At 44.8% G+C, this 19,163-nt stretch overlaps 2 protein-coding genes across 14 annotated transcripts in view; both read right to left on the reverse strand.

Annotated features, from left to right (window-relative positions):
• The window catches only part of LOC108930376 (ras/Rap GTPase-activating protein SynGAP-like), a 94,420-nt gene extending 93,308 nt beyond the window's left edge, over positions 1 to 1,112 (reverse strand). For all 13 annotated transcript variants that reach the window (XM_029248107.1, XM_029248100.1, XM_029248096.1 and 10 more), the window contains exon 1: positions 529 to 1,112. In XM_029248107.1, the coding sequence (XP_029103940.1) occupies positions 529 to 550 (22 nt within the window). In that variant the 5' untranslated portion in view covers positions 551 to 1,112. The remainder of the gene's footprint in view (positions 1 to 528) is intronic.
• A 2,723-nt stretch (positions 1,113 to 3,835) lies between these two features.
• On the reverse strand, positions 3,836 to 14,177 carry LOC108930354 (PHD finger protein 1-like). Its single transcript, XM_018745566.2, has 15 exons — positions 13,770 to 14,177; positions 13,026 to 13,104; positions 12,825 to 12,906; positions 12,123 to 12,209; positions 11,630 to 11,724; positions 11,041 to 11,189; positions 10,510 to 10,605; positions 10,236 to 10,304; positions 9,824 to 9,947; positions 9,401 to 9,468; positions 8,736 to 8,867; positions 8,261 to 8,339; positions 5,768 to 5,880; positions 5,084 to 5,167; positions 3,836 to 4,583 (listed from the first exon to the last, which is right to left on the reverse strand). Exons 2-15 carry the CDS (start codon positions 13,101 to 13,103, stop codon positions 4,322 to 4,324), a joined length of 1,518 nt encoding a protein of 505 aa, XP_018601082.1. The 5' UTR covers position 13,104; positions 13,770 to 14,177; the 3' UTR covers positions 3,836 to 4,321.
• Between the last annotated feature and the right edge of the window lie 4,986 nt (positions 14,178 to 19,163).

The following is a 19,163-nucleotide window of genomic DNA, read 5'->3' on the forward strand; positions in this document are numbered from 1 at the left end:
TTTGTTCCGCATGTTCATTACCGACACTTGATGCATTTTAAAAGGACTTCGGAAAACACTCGCTCACGTGTCCACGCGGGAACACACGCGACACGCGCCCGCGCGCACCTGTCTCATTCACCGCAACAGAACGGAAGACTTGTCCACGCGCAACGCCGGAACACAGCAGACCGACAGAACGGGTGTTTCAAGGGACGTTCAGTCCGGACTCCCGTGCAGAAGCACGAGCGCCGAGCCCACCGACAGGCACTGGCACGCGCGCCGCCGCCGCCGCCGCTCCACCACAGGTATGCTGGCACGCGCCGCAGCGCTCCCGCATCATTCATCCGCGCGCCCCGCACGTTCCCCGCCGCACCGCTGCTTTCTGCACCCATATTTCAGCGTGTGACGGAGCAGGAGAGAGTGAGGGAGAGAGAGGAGCGAGAGCGCGAGAGACGGAGAGAGAGAGAGAGAGAGAGAGAGGGAGAGAGAGAGAGAGAGGGAGGAGGGAGGGAGAGGGATGCGGCGCTCCAATGTATCAGTTCTTACCTTGAAAGGGAACATAGGACATGTTCCAAAGGCATCGAACGGGCTCTTCGGGTCTCCACAACGCCTCGGTGCGTAAGAAAGATCACCTCTTCGGGCGGAAAAATGACAAAATAATGAAACAATAAAATAAATAATATATCATGTACCGATGTAGGCGGCGTTGAACGATATTCCAGTGGCAGAGAGGAAAAACCGCATTTTATAATCCACAACCGCTTAGAGCCATCGGACCGGGCGAAATATATAGCTGCACCTGTGCATATAAATTCTATATACAAATATATCACACGAGCAGAGGTGTGTGGAAAAAACACGAGAGAGGGAGAGAGAGAGAGAGAGAGGGAGAGAGAGGGGGAGAGAGAAAGAGAGAGAGAGAGAGAGGCAGAGAGAGAGAGAGAGAGTATGAGTGCGCCTGTGTGTTATCTCCCTATATATAAATATATTAAGTATTTCGCTCCCTCTCTATTTAAAACATTAAAAGTCTATGGCTGTTCAATTTAGCCGTTCGGTACCAGAAATGGGCTCTCTTTAGTGCTGCCACACACACATAGACAGGCGCACACACACACACACACACACACACACACACACACACACTCTCACATACACACACCACCACGCGCGCGCGCACGCACTCGCACGCGCACTCACTCGCAGGCTCCCGTTCCCACACACACACACACACACACACACACACACACGGAAACCACGCTGTATATATGGGGGTGGGTGATGGGGGGTTAAGATGCCAATAACTGGTCTCTCACAGTTTGAAACATGAAGGACCGTGTGAAAGACTATTTGCATCACTCACTGTCTCAGCTGGATGTTTAAGGCTATATATAGTGTGTGTGTGTCTGTGTGTGTGTAAGAGAGAGAGAGAATATATATGTATCTATATACGCATATGTGTATATGAGATAATTACTGTGGTAAGACCTCCTCTTATGATTTCAAACTCACGCGACTCAAAGACACACCTGAAAAACTTACTGTTCATATAAATCACACACCTGAAAGTAGTGCTCAATATGTGAAAACATTCAGCTTTCTCCAAAGAGCAATATTTCTACCCAGTAAGACAGTCTTTTGCACTCTTGACCCAAAAAATAAACATATCTCTAATAGTGAGCTAATCAGTACTGATAACTATAGCTATTTGCTGACAGAGTTCTATTGTAACATCACAATTAACACCTATATAATAAATGCGGAGTGACAAAGCTAATATCCTGTCATACGTTTGTATGTATGTATCATAAAATATTTAGTAGTAAAATTACGGTCGAAGCAGCAACAAAGATTTATGGTGTTTCAACGAGTGCACCGTGAGGTTGGCGAAATGCGGAGGCTAAGGCGCTGTTACTACACCAGTGCTGAACTGCTTCGGCTACGATACGGAAACTGATGCGATGATGGGCTTGACAGCGGGTTAGGAAACTGTGTAATGATACGGCATTGAGCCAAAATGGCGACCCGCAGCGCCTTCAGTTTCCTGGCACGGAGGAGAGACAATTTTAAGACTTTACTGACATCTGGCGGTCGAACGCAGTAAAAACAGCCAAGGCGCAGGGATGAAATTCAGTACGGAATGTGCTCATTTTTTATCCATCTGATACGGCATATAATTTTGCGAATATAAATAAAAATAATTATTTAATTAATCCAAGAAACCAATTATCTCAGGTTGTCCATCTCATCTTAAAAGAGTCGGTGAGTTGGCCATTCTGGAACGTTGTCTATTCTTCAGCGCTGTCCTCAGCTCCCCTGGTGTGTTGACACAAACCCTTGTTTTTCCACCAGTCAGACCTAGTCCCAAAGCTGTCACTGATTTCCACCTTCACCAGTGTTTGCATTTTAAATTCTGTCTTCCACAGCAGTTCTGCAACGCTTTCACTGGGAAAAGAAAGGCAGTGTTCCGACGATGCTCCCCTCTAAATGCTGCCCCCTTGTGGCCGTTGCTCGTAATTTCCCAGTGATTTGTGTTCGAAAATGCAGATGGAACCAAAGGAAATGCAGATGGGCATGTTTGTTGAGATGAGATCCCTGGCATCTTAATTAATCTCTTTACAGGTTTAATGAGGTAACCTCTTGTATGAGTATAACAGTAATTTTTAGAAGCCCAAACACAATATTATGTATTTCATCTCGCAATATTTACTGGAACTTTCCATCGCTGAGCTCCTCTCGCAGTGATTATCACTGCTGCGAAACCACTGCTGCGTGTGACACTGCAGCGCATTTTCTCTAGGTGTCACATTTAAGCCTGTAAGATGAAAGTATGGTTTTTCATCATGGTAAAGTGCAGAGAGATGCTAAGATATTTCAGTATTGTACTCAGAACGGCTGGAAGTCGCATTAATTTATTTTGGGGATTTTATATTCCATCTACTCGTCTGGTGCCTTCAGTGATGTCAGCCTGCCGGAAATTACACTAAACGCCCCTTTTATAGCTTTCTCAATGCTGGGGTGTTTTATTGTAACTTACACTGTTAGGTTATGTTACTGTGGGTCATTTAAATTAATAGATCCAAATTCATAGGTAATTAATAGGTACACATGAACCACCCATCCTTTATAATGCAGTAAATTGTAAATCCCATCTATTTATCACCCGAAAAGGGCTGAAGAAAAGAAGTCAATGGCCTGCACTATAATTCGTACATCTGTAAACGTGTCACGGCTGTCAGTCCTGAGTGTGATAGGAGATAGGAGATAGGGTCGCGGCAGGAGAAAAGGCCTCGTTCGCTGCTCCGAAAGCCGCATGTTGTCAGGTGGTTTGATCCCCCCGCCGCCACCCAGCGTGAGCTAAAGCGAGCGAAGCTGCCCATCTGCGCGTTTGATCTGAGATGAGACGTCCTGACAGCCGGGTGGGGATGTCTGGTGCACTGCAGCCCTTTCTCAAGGTCTCCATGCCCAGAGAACAAGGACGGAGGAGCTCCTCGCGGCGCCTGTTCATCCCCGCACCTCTCCGTCCAGCCTGCCACGCCAGCCGACGCCACACGTTTCAGCTTTTTTATTTTTAGCCTCTTTCATCTTCATTCAGTTTAGATTTTTATATTTCATTGTGCTCTGCCTCGTTACCCAGACAACTGCATTCGGCAGACATATTCAGCACACAGAGATGCTTTGACGTTCCCAGGCTTCATGTGCTGTTCTGAGCTCTGACACCTTCCAGTCTCTGTGGGCTGGATGTAAATAGAGGTTTTTTTTTGTTTGTTTTTTTTTTTTAATTACATACCATGAAAGAGTGCGCGCAAGACAAAAGACAGCGCAAAGCGTCTTGACTTGAAATAAAACTTTCTTTAGTAAAAATGTTGTCCAACAATAACATAATCATTTCATTTATTTAATAGAAACACAGTAATCAAATGACTAAGTGCTAAAAACCTAAAGAACCATAACAAAAGAAGGTGAGTAAGAATCATGAAAATATTTTGATCGTACTGCAGTGACTGAAGGGAGAATTATATAAGATAAGACCAGCGAGGAGCGTGATGGATATGACATTCTGAAGGAAGACGAGAGGAAGTCGAGCAAATAAGGACAAATCTAGATGGGTGGAGCCTGTATTTGGCCAAGAGCCTCGAGATCCTCGTGGAGTTTGGTACTTCCTCTTGTGTCCTCATGGCCGGAGCCAAGACTGTCCATCACTGTGACCCTTCATGTGACCCTATTTTGATCCATCTTCCCTTATTTTCCTCCCACCACATCTTTGAGTCAGCTTCTCACAGTCTGTTAGAACAAACTGACTGGTCATCTGCTCTGCTCTCTCTCCCCCTCTCTCTCCGTCTCAGTACGCTCTCACGTTCCCCCACTCCACCAGATACTGCAGTTTCCCTTCCGGTGTGACGCGTTTGGCCAAAATCCTCACGGCTTCCCCGCCCCCCAGGCCCCTGTCCAGGGTAGACCCCTCTTCCCTGACTCCGTCGGGACAGGAAACCACGTCGCGCAGGAAGAACGGGGAGCACGGGTCCGTCTTCGGAGCCACTTGGTGGCCGGGCGTTCGAGGGAAGGGCTGGCAGGATGCCGGGAGACTGCAAGGTTCATCTGAGCTGAATGGATGAAGGTGGAGAAGAATGAGTGATCCACACTTGGGGGACACACTTTATAGCAATGTACGTGGAGTCACGTGACACAAGAGCTCATAGTGAGGACCGACATGTCACCCAGGGCACGGGGCCACTATGGAACAATTGGACTTAATAAATATAGCCTAAAAAAATGACTGAATGTGAGAATGTAAGCATATTGCACTGAATTTGTTTAATCTGCTAAACTGGAGCGTTTTCGGAAGCACATGCAACGTGACGGGGAAATAATGCGCAGAACAGTTACCCCTCTGCCAAAATGGAATAAGTTCACAGCGCATTTTGCATTATTCATGAAAATTTGCATGTTAATTTTCCGCGCAATACGTCAAGAAAGACTTTGTCAGCTTGCAATACTGTAAAACCTCCAGCGTACCCTCTCCGATATTTTCCCAGCCCCGGCTAAAACGACAGCGACCTTTTGGGCGAATTAGAGAAACGCCTCCTGGAGGCGGAAAACGCACCTGTTGTGGCTCACAGTCCTGGAGAGGGCCAGGGCGCCGTTGCAGGACGGGTGATAGAGCGCAAACATCCTCTTGGGGGGAGATCTGACACACGGAGACAAGGATTAAATGGGCTTAACTGCCCTTAACTGCTGGCATTGTCCTCATACAATAACGATGTCCTGTACAGCTGAGGCAGCGGAAGATATAAATCAGCGCAATCCATTCATCACCCAACGCAAAAGGTGGAGGCGAGAATTAGAAGAGAATTTTTGCAGTCGACATAGATTATTTTTAAAATTACATTTATTAATTTAGCAGACACTTCTCTCCAAAATAACATAATTACTATGAACTAATATTTAGCCAATGCCTTTGTTAAGTCAACTTACAATGCCAAGTATATTGGGCTACATTGAATCATTCACCTATTTATACAGCAGTGTAGCATACACACACACACACACACACACACACACACACACATACGTACACACACTAAGGGCAATCCGAAGTCACCAGTTCACCTGAAACACAAGTCTTTGGACTGTGGGAGCAGCTAGAGGCAACCCACACAACCCCGGGGTGAACATGCAAAATCAGAGCCCAGGAGGCACCAGATCTACCTGCTGTGTCACCGTGCCTCTCTCATGCATACATAAATATCGTTTTCTGTTTCTCTACTAATAAAAACTTCATACTAACCCACTTTGTTCTAACCCATCCTCTGCTTTCCTTGAGCTGTAATGGTTAGCTCCGTTCATCGGACACCATGACGTCAGCTCGATCTGATTGGTCTGATCAACTTTGGGGCGGGGCTGTAAGGAAAATGGGAGGAGTTTGTTAATGGAATAAAATGAGCACGAACCTGGAAATGCAAGTACCGCTTTTTCCAGAGCCATCGCCATTGCGACGTGTCATTCAGGTCTTTTCGGATTTAACGCAGTCATTTATTGGATGGATTTGTAATCCTCTAAAAGATATGCTAATAACTTGTTCGTTTTTTTCAGTGTCACTTGTAATTAGGACCGCTATCTCAACTTGGCGGCTTCTCCCATGACCCAAATGACAGCGGGCTCTTTTTTCGCACTCCACTCCTGCCAGAAATGTAAATGAAGATGAAATATTGTCACACAAATAATATATGTACTTTGTGAACAATATGCTAATGAGGATCGCCAGCGGAGGCCCACTTTCGTCGCTGATCGCTCATGTGAGCGAAGAGCAAATTGTTGAAGATGGATTTACTTTTAGAGGTGAAGATAAGAATTTCTTCTCACTATTCTGGCAGCAGCTCGAATAGGGAGGCTACATCCCTCATTTCATCACATTCTTTCAGTGATGAGGCCAAGGACTCGTCTTAGTGATGCGTACAAATGGAAAACAACCATCTGTACCGCGGCCTTGAGCGCAGAAAAAACGTGCCCGGCTCCCGCCCTTGACGCTCATCCCTCCGCGGCCGCTCTCCACGCCGTTTCCGCAAACGACAAATTGTACGGTACAACCCGAGTTTGTTTGCTTTAATTGAGTGTTATGTAGTTATGACAGCACTGCGTTGAGACCATTCCCTCTTTCTCCTGAGCTGCGGTCGCTCTGCATCCCGGCGACGAATGGATGGCGCATCCGGAGATCTCACGCAGGACGTTCGCGACCAAACCGTAAGGGCGAAACCGTAACGGTCCATCACTCGTAATTAACCCTGGGCTGCATTTATTGGAACTGTGCTTGACACCATCTGTAACGCCGCTGTCCGCTTGTTCGGGGGAGGCGGAACAATTCCAGGTGCCATTATGCAGTGGACCGGCCCTTTAAATCATCTCTCTCTAATAATGCTGCGCTGTCAAAACGCCAGCACCACCTGGCCAAACTATAATAGACTGCAAAGTGTGCTTGGACCCGGGCCCGGGCCCACACATTAGCATACCGTCCTCCCGCAATGCTGTCATAAAGACCCACCCAAGGCATGACGGGAAGACATCTCATCTGTCCCCCATCTCTGCGTATTATTTCGCGGTCAGGAGGGTTTATACGTATAATTTCCCGAAATGTCTTTTCAGAGCCGTTCATCTCGGATCTCGGCGCAATAAAACGGCACCTCGTGCGTAGAGGTATTTCCATGCTGTCGCATCGCATTCAGAGAAAACGGCAGAGTTTTTTTTTTTTTTTTTTTTTTTCTTTTTTTGGGAAGGCAGAGCACCGGAGCAGCTTTTTGTACAGGATGAGCCAGAGAACTAGTGCACCGTAGTGGCAAGCAGCTGCGGTTATGTAAGTCTCTCTGCGTAAGGGCGTCCTCAAATCAGGTAAATAATGAAACAATAGCGTTTTCAAATCAAGGCCATTTTGAAGGCTTTCAAAACACAGCTTTCGAACGGAGGCGTGGGCTGGTGACCCCCGATTATCTCTTCCATGATGGATCGGTCTTGTGTTGCGCTCAGGTTGAGATCTGTGTTTCAATCTGTGCCGAGATCTTCGTTTAGATCTGTGTCGAGCTCTTTATTTGGGCGTGCCTGAGCTCCGAAGATGGATAGTAACGTGTTACATTTACCTGTACCTCTACATTGTAGGAGAACTTGTGCTTTTCAGGGTAGTTTTTTGACATTCGTACTTTTTACCTTTACTCTGTTACACTTCTCTCGTGCTCTTTTTGTTCCTTCGGAAGTTTTTTCATTTTTTCACATTTGCGGTATCCTTGATCGAGGTGTTTATCCTGAATTGCTCCATTAAAGTTGCTGCACTGTATAAATGGATTATTTATCGTATGATCAAAAACAGATCTTTTATTACTATAAATGGATAAATCGCTGTAGGTAGATTAGTGTTATAACCCTAAAATCCGACCCCACCTTGGACAAAGGGGTCTGCTCAGTCCCTGTCAATAATAATAATACCATGTTTTGTGTTTGTTTGATTGGTCTAATTGACAATATCTCATTTTATTTCACAGGAGATTTAATCTGTTGAAAAGATGAGTTAAAACTGCTTATTTTGGATGTTAGCATTGCTAGTGGTTCATAACATTTCCCTTGAACCGAAGTAACTTCAGGAGTCAAGTAAATTTTTGGGTGAGTATTTTTCCTTGAAAAATCGGTACTTTTATCTAAGTACCGCGTTTGGCTATCCTAACTTTTCAGCCCAGGGCTGAGACCCATGGTGAGTCCCATGCTGAGGGTTACTGGGACGGGAAGGCACTCGACTGACCTCTGGCTCCTTGATGCGTCGCTTGGTTTTCCGTGGCTCCGAATCCACCGTTCCTTTGTGACACAGCACTGAGAGAGGGCTGAGACAAACAGAACTCTTCAAAATGACCTCACCTCCCATAATCCCTTTAAAAATAAATTACTTGAGGCTAAAAGATGCTGGTACATATCCCAAGATTGAGTTTACTATGACTAATTCATGAGCTCTTCAGCTCACATAGAAACTTACAAGCTCAGTCCACCGCAGAAAACCTTTCAGAGTGGACTTTACAACCTTAAAACCATAGATTTCACGATAATTACGATAATTTCTTATCTGGGGGAAAAAGACAACACCTCTCTTCACATTCCAGCTAAATATGGAAGTTGAGATTCAGATTTCCACTTGCAGCTCTGGGTTCGGTATCTTGTCAAGGATGACGATGTCTTTCATTCCTCTGGCTGAGAACATCTCACGAACGACGCGTTCCACTCACCTTCTGCTCTGCGAGATACTGATCGGCGGGTTGGTGAGGATGGGTGACAGGTCAGAGGTCAGTGGAGGAGGGGCACGGACCTGGAGACCAAATAGGCACTTCTTCTTCTTGATCTCTTTCCCAGAGACAAACCTTCACAGCACAGAGGACAGATGCACATGAAACAGGGCCTGAACCCAACAACTGAAAACTCTGATGATTCCCGTTTGTCACATTTAATAAAGCAGCATCCGAACACCACCACAATATAATTTACCGCTCTTTTGTTCCGATGCAGAACAAAGAAAAATGTTTTGGACACCTAATGCCATCATTCTTTCAACACAATGCACAGTAACGCAGTGTTTGGTATGTTTTATAGCTTTTTGGAATAGACACATGCAGTGTTGCGAATGATATATTGCTGTCATATATTTCCATAGCGGGGGCGCGGTGGTCGGACCGGGTCCTGCTCTCCGTCTGGGTCTGGGGTTCGAGTCCCACTTGGGGTGCCTTGCGACTGACTGGCATCCATCCTGGGTGTGTCCCCTCCCCCTCCGGCCTTTTGCCCTGTGTTGCCGGGTTAGGCTCCGGCTCCCCGCGACCCCGTACGGGACAAGCGGTTTCAGATGATGTGGGGGTGTGTGTATATTTCCATAGCTTGTGCATCGTGACCTGGTCCTCACCTGTCTTTGTGGGAGTTCAATGCGTTAAGAAGATTTTGGCAGCGGTCTTGCCTGGGTGTGTCTGATAGCTTCGTGATAGAGAGAGGACAGGAAAACACAGTAAATGAGTACAGCACCACTCCTGACTGCCTATTATGACAGTGTCGGGGGGTCATCGTAAGTATTTTAAAAATACACGATGCACAGCACACTGAATGACAGCAAATTATGATTTCAGGGACAACAGATTGAAAAGAAAGTAAATTGGGAAATGGCACACAAAAGGCACATTGTGTGTGCTGTGAAAAGGTCTGCACATTTTAGGTAAAATGTAACAGATAAAATAAATATTTACACTTATATATGCCTATTGACAGGCAGCAATAATAATTTTGTTAATGTGACAAGATTCTGGCTGATCAATTAAAAATAAAAGAGTCAGACCTTGCCTAATAGTAGAGAGTCCCAGTTTTCATTGGTGAAGGACAGGATTTCATCGTCGAAATCAAAATATTTCCTCTTGCAGCAGAGGGAGAGGTGATACAGCACCAAGTGAGCCAAATCTACCCTGAAAAGTCAACATTGATGTAATAACAGCATTATCCTGGTAAACAGGCAGCAAAAGTACTGTAATTGCAATGATGCTGATAATTAAAGGACTATATTACATTTACATAGAGAAAGTCTAAATAGGTACTACTGTACATAAATTAATCATAATATAAACAATGTCATCACATTGTCACATATTTTTATAATCTATTAACAGGACATATACAGAGTATACTTTTATTGTGTTTAATTGTCATGTTTTGATGAATAAAGATCGTAAATAGAATAAAATAAATAGTCTTACCAACTCATAGGCAGTCTTTGAATGGTTTCCGGTCCTTTTGTACATACTGAACACTCAAACTGGTAGAACCTACAACAATCAGAAAATAATAAAGAAAAGCCTTTTTTTTTTCAGAAAAACAACATTTTTTAGAATTTTCCAGCAGCAGTACGGTGAATATTTCAAGCAGAAAGCATTACACTTAAATTGGGCTAAATTATGTCATGGATTTAAATTATTACATTGTTCAAATCCTGACGCTCAGCTGCTAAATTATTAACTTTGTGCCGCTCACCTGTCCCCGTACAATAGCGGTTTGGCCAAACACTGCATACAGGCCTCGTGAAACCACTGACCACAACCACCGCACTGCAGCATCTTCAGGTTCCACCTGCAACAGCAAACAGAACTCAGACACACACCTTTACAGACATCCTTTCCACGGGGAATGAACAATTTTGGATGCTGAACAGTGAACACCATCCCGAGGCTAAAGTATTTAATAGCCCTTGTAAGAAATACAATTTGGCTGTAGATATTCAAAAATACTTCAGATCTTCAGAGGATCACAGTGCACTTTAATAGCAACTTTGTATAATACAGTTTTTCTATAATTATAGAATAATACGAATTATAGGCCCATATCTCTGCTGAATAAGGACTGTAAAATATGACAGAACACCTTAACAGATATTTTTTAAATCTATTTTCTGAAGTTTATTTCTTCATTTAATATGCAGATTAGGTATATTGTAATGCAGGAATAAAATTCCAATGTATAGGTGTTACTTTGGGGATTAAATGCAGTTATTTCAGTTGCACTCACTCTCCAGGACCTGCGCAGTAGCAGTAGCACTGCTGCTGATTGGTTAGATGCTGAGGATCCCAGTCCAAATCTGACAGCTGATAGGTCAATCTCAGCTTCATGATTTGCATGAGGCGGGCAAAACGACCTCTCTTTATGGCTCCTCCCCTCTGTCAGAAAAAAAAAAAAAAAAAACTATTGTGATCGTAAGACTCAGAATTTATTCTTCTAACTGCCGTGATTTGTGTTGAAGTTGGGAACACGGGTAATCCACGAGTCAATACAAGCGACAGCACGACAGGCTTCTTGGGAAAATCAATGCAGTTCCAAAATGACACATCCGGAACGGGTGATTTTAAAAACTGGACAAGGGAAACAATACAGTTCACTAACATTTCAATACTTTTGTGCCAATTTTACATCTTTAAATTAACTTGCTATGTTTGGTGTACTTGTATTTCATTAAGTGTCTGCATTGCACTTTGTTCAATTGTTCCTCAAACTGTTTCGTTACATTGTAATACAATCTGGAATAAACAGCAATTTTACTACACAATATATTTTTTTTTTTATTCAAAGATCAAAAAATAAAAACTTTCCTATTGTTTACCTTGGTCGTGACTGCAAAAACACACTGTCTGCATATCCAGGTGTTGCAGTAGGCTTCAAGTTCAATGGATGGAGTGTGGCACTGAGGGTGATAACCTGGAGAGCAGGACAGGGCGATAAGCAACCTGAGCAAATTTTTACTGAGTTTGTAAATCTGTCAGCACCACACAGAAAATATTAAATCACAGAACATATTTAATACACGGAATACATTAAATATTAAATTATAGTATCTTGAAAGTGCATGAAGGATTGTTTAAATTGAATTGGCAACATGCACATTATTAGTAATTAGAAGCAGTAAAAAATGATAGCGAGGTAAGAATACTGTTGCTGTAAATTGTTGGGCCTGCAAAGTCACACAGCACCCGTCAGTCACACCTCTATGCTTCCAGGCTGCATGAATACACCTCGCAGCCATTTAAATGCTATCTGCACTACCAACTAAATTAGGTTATGCATAACATGTTATAGGATGTGAGGTATTTTGTTACCATGGCGACACTTGTGACAGTTTACGAGCGGCTCTTTGAGAGGTGGAGCATCACAGACACAGCAAACTCCCTCAATTCCAGCAGAAACTGAGCAACAAAGAGAGAGAGAGCGAGAGAGAGAGAGAGCGAAAGAGTGAGGGAGAGAATGAGAGACAGAGAGAGACGGTGGGGGAGGGAGAGCAGGATCACTGCAGTCTTCACTTTCATTTCATTGGTTCACCTTCTAAGCATCTTTTCAGACTCCGCTACCTTTGACCTTTGAGTACATAGCATTACATAATTTTTATTAAACGGTAATTCCAGTAGCTGCCTGCCGCTAACTAAGTGCTCTTCTACACTGGATTTTTACTCTGGAATTGTCACCACATAAGATATGGTTATTTATTCTTAACATTTTTGCACTGGGAGAGATACGAATTAAATTTTATTGATTGCTTGAAGCCTGCATAAAAAGCTAAGCATAATTTTAATTTTTTTTTAGTGTTTATTTTTAGGACAATTAAGAATTACTCAACAATAAGAAGTATTTAATGCTGAGATAGTGTTGAGATGAGTGACAGATTAATGAAATTCTCACACAAATCTGTGTTCTCTCTCAGAAAGTACTTTAGAACTACTGCACCATAAATACGCTGTTTATACTAAGCATCTGTGTGAAAAGTGCTGCACAAGTTAGATATGTAGGGTGGATCGGTGCCTTACAAGAGTGGATATCCTTTCTGAGGACCCAGAACTCCGAGTTGTCTTCAAATCGAACCAAGCAGCAATGTTTCAGCTCATCCACCTGGGGAAGACAGGGTGACGAAAGTGACTCCGGGAGATGAGGACGGATCCGGTCACATGTAACACACACAGGCAAATATTTCCACAAACGCACATGCAAACACCTATCAACAGCCTCACTCTTTTCACATTTCCCAGGTAGAGCAGTCCATCGCTCCAGCGAGCCAACACGTCATCTCCCTCGCTTAATCCCCTCATCCTGAAAAAGAAATTGTATGAGTGTCTCTGGGTGTGTGTGTGTGTATGAGAGAGAGAGAGAGAGAGAGAGAGCAATGCGAGAGGAGGGAGAGCAAGAGACAGCAGTCAAATCCAGGTACAGAGGCAGATTGTACCTCCATCAAGGGTTCACATGGACACCAAGAACTACTTGAGAGGGAAAAAGATCCCACGCCAAGAGGCTGATGGGCTACTTTGCGACCGCAGACACGGGGGGTGGATTGATGAGGGTGATGATTAGGTGGGATGGGGGGCAAACGGTGCGCAGCCCCCCGAAGAGACTACAGATGGATACAGAGACTGACAGAGAAAGACTGAAGGTGCAGCAATCCCCTGACAGCAGCCCCTCAAACGCTGCATATTCACATGTTCCACTCCCAACAGTTTATTTGCAACATTAATATTGATGAGAAACTACACTGGACAGAGATGCAAAATAAATTGCAGGTGAAAAAAAGGAAAAACTGATATTAACATGAATAAATGGCATCAGAGTTCTAATGATCCATTGAAATAAACGGCCCGTGCGCGTAACTCGTGAACAAAATTAGGTGATACCGGTAACTAAATGTATAATGTATATAGTGTCTGAATGTAGATATATATGTAACAGAAGAGAAGGTGTAAATATGTTTTGAAAGCGGGTACCTGGAAGGCGAACTCCTCTGCGCTCTTCAGATGGAGGAAACTACCGTTTGCAGGTTTTGCATGTAATTGTGTGTTTCTCTGTGTGTCGGGGGCTGTGCGACTCTGCGCGCGCGTGTGTGTGTGTGTGTGTGTGTGTGTGTGTGTCAATCAATCCGTCACTGTGGACGTGTCTGTCGCTCTGTGGCTCCGTCTGTCTGTCTCCATGCGCGTCCCCTCCGCATGTCCCCTCGGTTCCCCTCCGTTCCCCTCCGTTCCCCTCGGTTCCCCTCCGCTCGCGGCTGTGTCTCGCTCCCCCGCACGGCGACGAGCCCGATCGCCCGCAGACGCCGAGAGTCAAGCCGCCGGAGACGCCATGATCCCCGCCTCCCGGCGCTGCTCCGAGCCACTCGGTGTGACGCAGACATAAAACACACGGAGACGGAGATGGAGAGGCGGGACAGGCGGGACGGGGGGGCGGGATGGGGGGCGGGGGGCGTGAACGGGGCACGCGACGGGGAGGACGAGCGGGCGGAGGGACATGATGATGGGTTGTGGGCGATGGGGAGGTAGGGACGCGGGGGGGGGGGAGCAGGGCGATGGGAGACAGAAGGACAAGGGGGGGAGGTGAAAGGGTCAGAGGGACGGGAGGACGGGGAGACACAGAGACAAGAGATAGTAGGGGACAGGAGCTGTGGCACGAGGGGACAGGGGAACGGGGACGGGGTCGGGGATCGGGGATCGGGGGGGGGAGGAAGGAACGGAGATAGCAGACAGAAAGGGGTGGGGGCGGTAGGTGGACAGAATCATGGACAGCGTGGTGGACAGGGGCAAGTGGCAAGGGCCTGGGGCAAGACGTCCTTCTTATCGAGATCAAAACGTAGGCTGCCACGCAACATAGTGAATGAATGAATGAATGAATGAAGTCTTATTCCCTTTAACGGATCTGTCTGTGGCGGGATGCGCGTTTGCTGCCCTGTTCACTCCCCGAAAGTGGAACTTATTTTTATTTTTTTCCCCCCACGGAACGGGCACTAAAACTCGAGTACACGAGCGTGGGAGAATGAAGGGTTGACTCTCGGTGGGAATAAACGGCTCGAGCCTGGAAACAAACAGTTTGAGTCTGAGCCCCGAGGCGCTGCGACACTTGGCTATTAATTACATCCGAATTGTTATTATTAGCTGTTCAAAGTTTATCCATAGTTTATTGACTAACCTAATTATTTAAAAAAAAAAAAAAAACTGCAAGCCAGTTGTTCTAAAAACTAACAGTAAAACAGCTCGAGCCAGTCTTGGGTGCATTTTTAATGCCATGTTTTTTTTTTAACGTTTCATTAAACGCAGAGTGTAATAACTCACGGGCTCTTGCAATAAAAGTTAATTTCCGCTTCATTCTGCGGCTCGTTACCAAGTGCCGCAAACCTGCGTCCTCATGAGGTTCGGGATTCAATTAATTCATTCGCCTCTTCATTTCCACTCAGTTGTTCCCTCTCAGCCCTGCTGCATCCCAGTCTTTCAGTGTTTCCTGAACAGTGAGGGACACCCCCAAGGCCCCTTGTCCCACACAGCCCTTTTTTTTTATCCCAACACACACACACACACACACACACACACACACACACACACACACAGTTGCTTTCTCACAATGCTCCACCTGTGTGTCTCTGGGAAGATCAGGAGGCCAGATTTTACTGGCTGTGTGAAGGAATAACTTGTATGAAGCAATGTCACCGCGTTGTATGAACGAAATGGACCTTTCGGACTTATGCGTCGTCCCCCCCTCAAGGATGCTGGACAGAGATTCACCAGGGTCACTGCATCAACCTCGGTTTGGTGGAAAATTAACAGTTTTTTTTTTTGTCAGGTCCACATAACAGCACAGAGCCCAAGTTTTTAAAAGGCACCTGACTGCGCGCTCATCACTGGTCCGGATTTCGGCAGGTGTTGATCGATGGGGATCCGAGAGGAGCTTCATATCATCCTTTCTGTGACCAGGAAGGAGACAAGCCCTCATCCCCACTTCTCCGTAATGCGTGAGGAGGAGAGCCGCTCACCTCCCCCGGAAGAGTGTCCCTTGTTTGGTCTAATTATGAGTAAGAGCAGCGCTTCAGAGGGTCAATTCCTAAAAAAAAAAAAGTGGTTTTGTTTATAAAGGGGTGGCGCGGTGGCGCAGTGGGTTGGACCACAGTCCTGCTCTCCGGTGGGTCTGGGGTTCAAGTCCTGCTTGCGGTGCCCTGCGACGGACTGGCGTCCCGTCCTGGGTGTGTCCCCTCCCCCTCTGGCCTTACGCCCTGTGTTACCGGGTAGGCTCTGGTTCCCCGTGACCCTGTATGGGACAAGCGGTTCTGAAAATGTGTGTGTGTGTGTGTGTGTGTGTGTGTGTGTGTTTATAAAGGTGGGCTCATTCCGCTGCTGCTCACTGTTATTGGTGCTCCGGTGCTGTGCGGCGTGATCTTGAAGTAAAAGGAGAGCGCAGGTGAATGGGACAGGTGTCTGGGCAGCTCTTTAAACAGGCGTTTCAGACAAAGCACTGGACTGCCCAGCTCCGCCCCCACACTAGAAAAAATAACAACACACCTGAGTGCAGCACTTTCTTAACCGATGAGGGAGGTAAATGAGTTGGATGAGAACATTTTTTGTGATTTGCAGTGATTTGACCTCTGAAAATCATATATCACCAGCATTATATAAAGGCACCTATAAAAGTGTTTTTTATAAATATCGCAGATCTTTGAAAGCCCTGTGTAGTAACAGTCATTAAAAATGATTATATGGGTCTGGGAAAGCAGGCCTGTGGAATATTTCTGAATCAGTCCCATTATTCTCATTCTGGGAGAAAAATCGTTGTTACTTTGTCCACTTGAAGATGTTGACAAATATATATCACAGCCTGTTTTTCAAAACTAAGCAGTCATTTCCTCTGTTAACTCACAGTGAAAATAACATTAAAAAAGTGCCTTGACAAAACTCTATATTTAGAATTTCCATTTAAATAATTTCTTCTTAAGTATTAAAGCAGAAAAGCTTTTCTTGTTTTCAGTTAATGCAATCTTTATTCAGTATATTTTAAACTAACAGTACTGCAGTAAAATAGACATAAAGGAATAATAGATAAAAACATAGCTATTAGTCTACTAAATCTGATCATTAATGGTGTCACAATCCCATAATTCATAATTGACTGCTGTTTTTCGACATACATTGCTCTGTGAAATGTCAACAGAAACTTCATGATTGGACACTGCACATGACTGGACACTGGCCGCTGCTGTTCACATCACTTAATGTCTGACATACTGTAAATTGGTGTAAGGGATGTAAATATGTATATTTTAATATGTAAATATGTAAATATGTAAGGGAACAAGGTGTCATCCTTCCTTTGGCCACTAGGTGTCACTCATGTCACTTGAGCTATAAAAAGAGTCTGAGCACAGGGGTCAAATGTACCTGAGCTCTGGTCCAGTTTTCAAAGACACTGATTTATCTCATGATGAGACAAAGATCAGCAGCTGATATTATTTTAAAAGTCCTCTCGTGCCGTGCTGTTTAAATTGAATCTATAACCCTGCGTGTCCCTTCTAGATAAGAAACAGGGGAGGTTATGTAGTTTGCTGACAGTTTGTCACATGTTGGTAAACTGGGTTGTCTGTTTCTGGGTTGTCTTCGTGAAGTGTCTCAGTTTCTAACCATTTTTCACTTCCAGGTAGCCCTTGGAGATTCTGCTCTACATTTTAAACTTTGTTGTCCTCCGGCTCGCTGCACCTAGTATAATATTTATCCGTGCGCTTTCTGCGTTATGAGGATTGAGCTTATTTCAAAGGAGAGGGCCTGATGTTCTTGCGTCTTTAAAAAAAGGTACTTAACCAAAAAAAAACTGCTCCGGTAAAATATCCAGATGTATAAAATCAGTCTTGATAAGAGCATCAGCTAAGCAACAAAGCGCATAAAGCACAGCCAATAAAATTCAGCCTTTGTAGGCGTCTCTCCTGTCTTCCCTTTTATGGATAAGTGACAAGGTGCTCTGTCATTTTTCCCAGGTCTTACATCCAGGTGCTAAAATAATTTTTACTGGGATCTCAGTAAACTCCACTTGGCTTTTATCCCTGTTCAGTGTGAGCTTTTTCAGTTCTGTTTTCTGAGACCCTCGTGTCCCAGTTCTTGAGGCTGCTCACCTTAACAGTCTGCGTTCAGGTCTGTGTGTATCTGTTAATTATGCCGAAGCCTCGCTGCCCAAACACACCGGAATTCTGCGCTTTTTTGAGCATCGTGTCAAAATAATTTCAGCCACATTGGTGCATTTGCATCGGTTGAGACTCATTTCAGCACGTTATGCAGTGGTGAAGTTATACAGTGTTCTGATCGCATGATCCTTGCCCTCATCTCGTCGCGACTCACGTTTACACCTTTTAAACCACATTTAAAACACGGAAATGTTGGAAAAAGCACATTTACAAATAATATCAGTATCTTCCCCCGTGTTTTTTTTTTTTCCAAAGCCGTTTCGGTTTCAGAGCCAAGGTCTGCAGATGAATAATATCAACCCGTCAGCTGCTACTTAAGAGCTCTTGCTGTTCTCTTCTGCACAATGATCATCCTCATTACTGAGCTCTTCCACATCATGTTGACCCTCAGAACCAGGAAGTTCTCAGCTGTCTGGTCTCCATCCCTGTTCCAGGGACATTTATCAAGAATGCTTCTCCAGTAACCTGGAACATTGTTAGTTTGGTACTTTGACTGTATCACACACACACACACCTTCTGAACCGCTTGTCCCATACGGGGTCTCGGGGAACCGGAGCCCAACCCGGCAACTCAGGGCGTAAGGCTGGAGGGGGAGGGGACACACCCAGGACGGGACGCCAGTCCATCACAAGGCACCTCAAGCGGCACTCGAACCCCAGACCCACTAGAGAGCAGGACCCGGTCCAACCCACTCCGCCCCCCCCCTTGACTGTATCATAGTACTGTTTTTACATTTATTAATTTAGCAGATGCTTTTTAGTGCTTTTATTTCTTAATTATTAGAAACACGGGCCACTGAACACATCATTGGTCAATAATTTCCATATTTTATCATTATTTGCTGTTTTTAATTAACTCACTGTTCGTTCAATTTATTTACTATAGCTTTTCCTCATCTTATGTTCCCACTGATCTGCATGGCTACACACACACACACACTATGGGCAGAAAGACACAAAATATGTGTGAAACAATTTTTATTGAATTTGAAAAAGACCACAAAGGAGCTCAGTATATACACACATGCACAGTATATATTACATATACAAACTTTTCAATACATATCTTACAAATGTGAACTGCTACCGAAAAGCGATGTGCAGTGCAGCAAACCAGTGAGTATTTCGCCTCTACAAAAACCTGCTTGTACAGGCTGTGAGTCACACGATAAAT

This window comes from Scleropages formosus, chromosome 23, assembly GCF_900964775.1.
Source record: "Scleropages formosus chromosome 23, fSclFor1.1, whole genome shotgun sequence".
Classification (NCBI taxonomy): Eukaryota; Metazoa; Chordata; class Actinopteri; order Osteoglossiformes; family Osteoglossidae; genus Scleropages; species Scleropages formosus.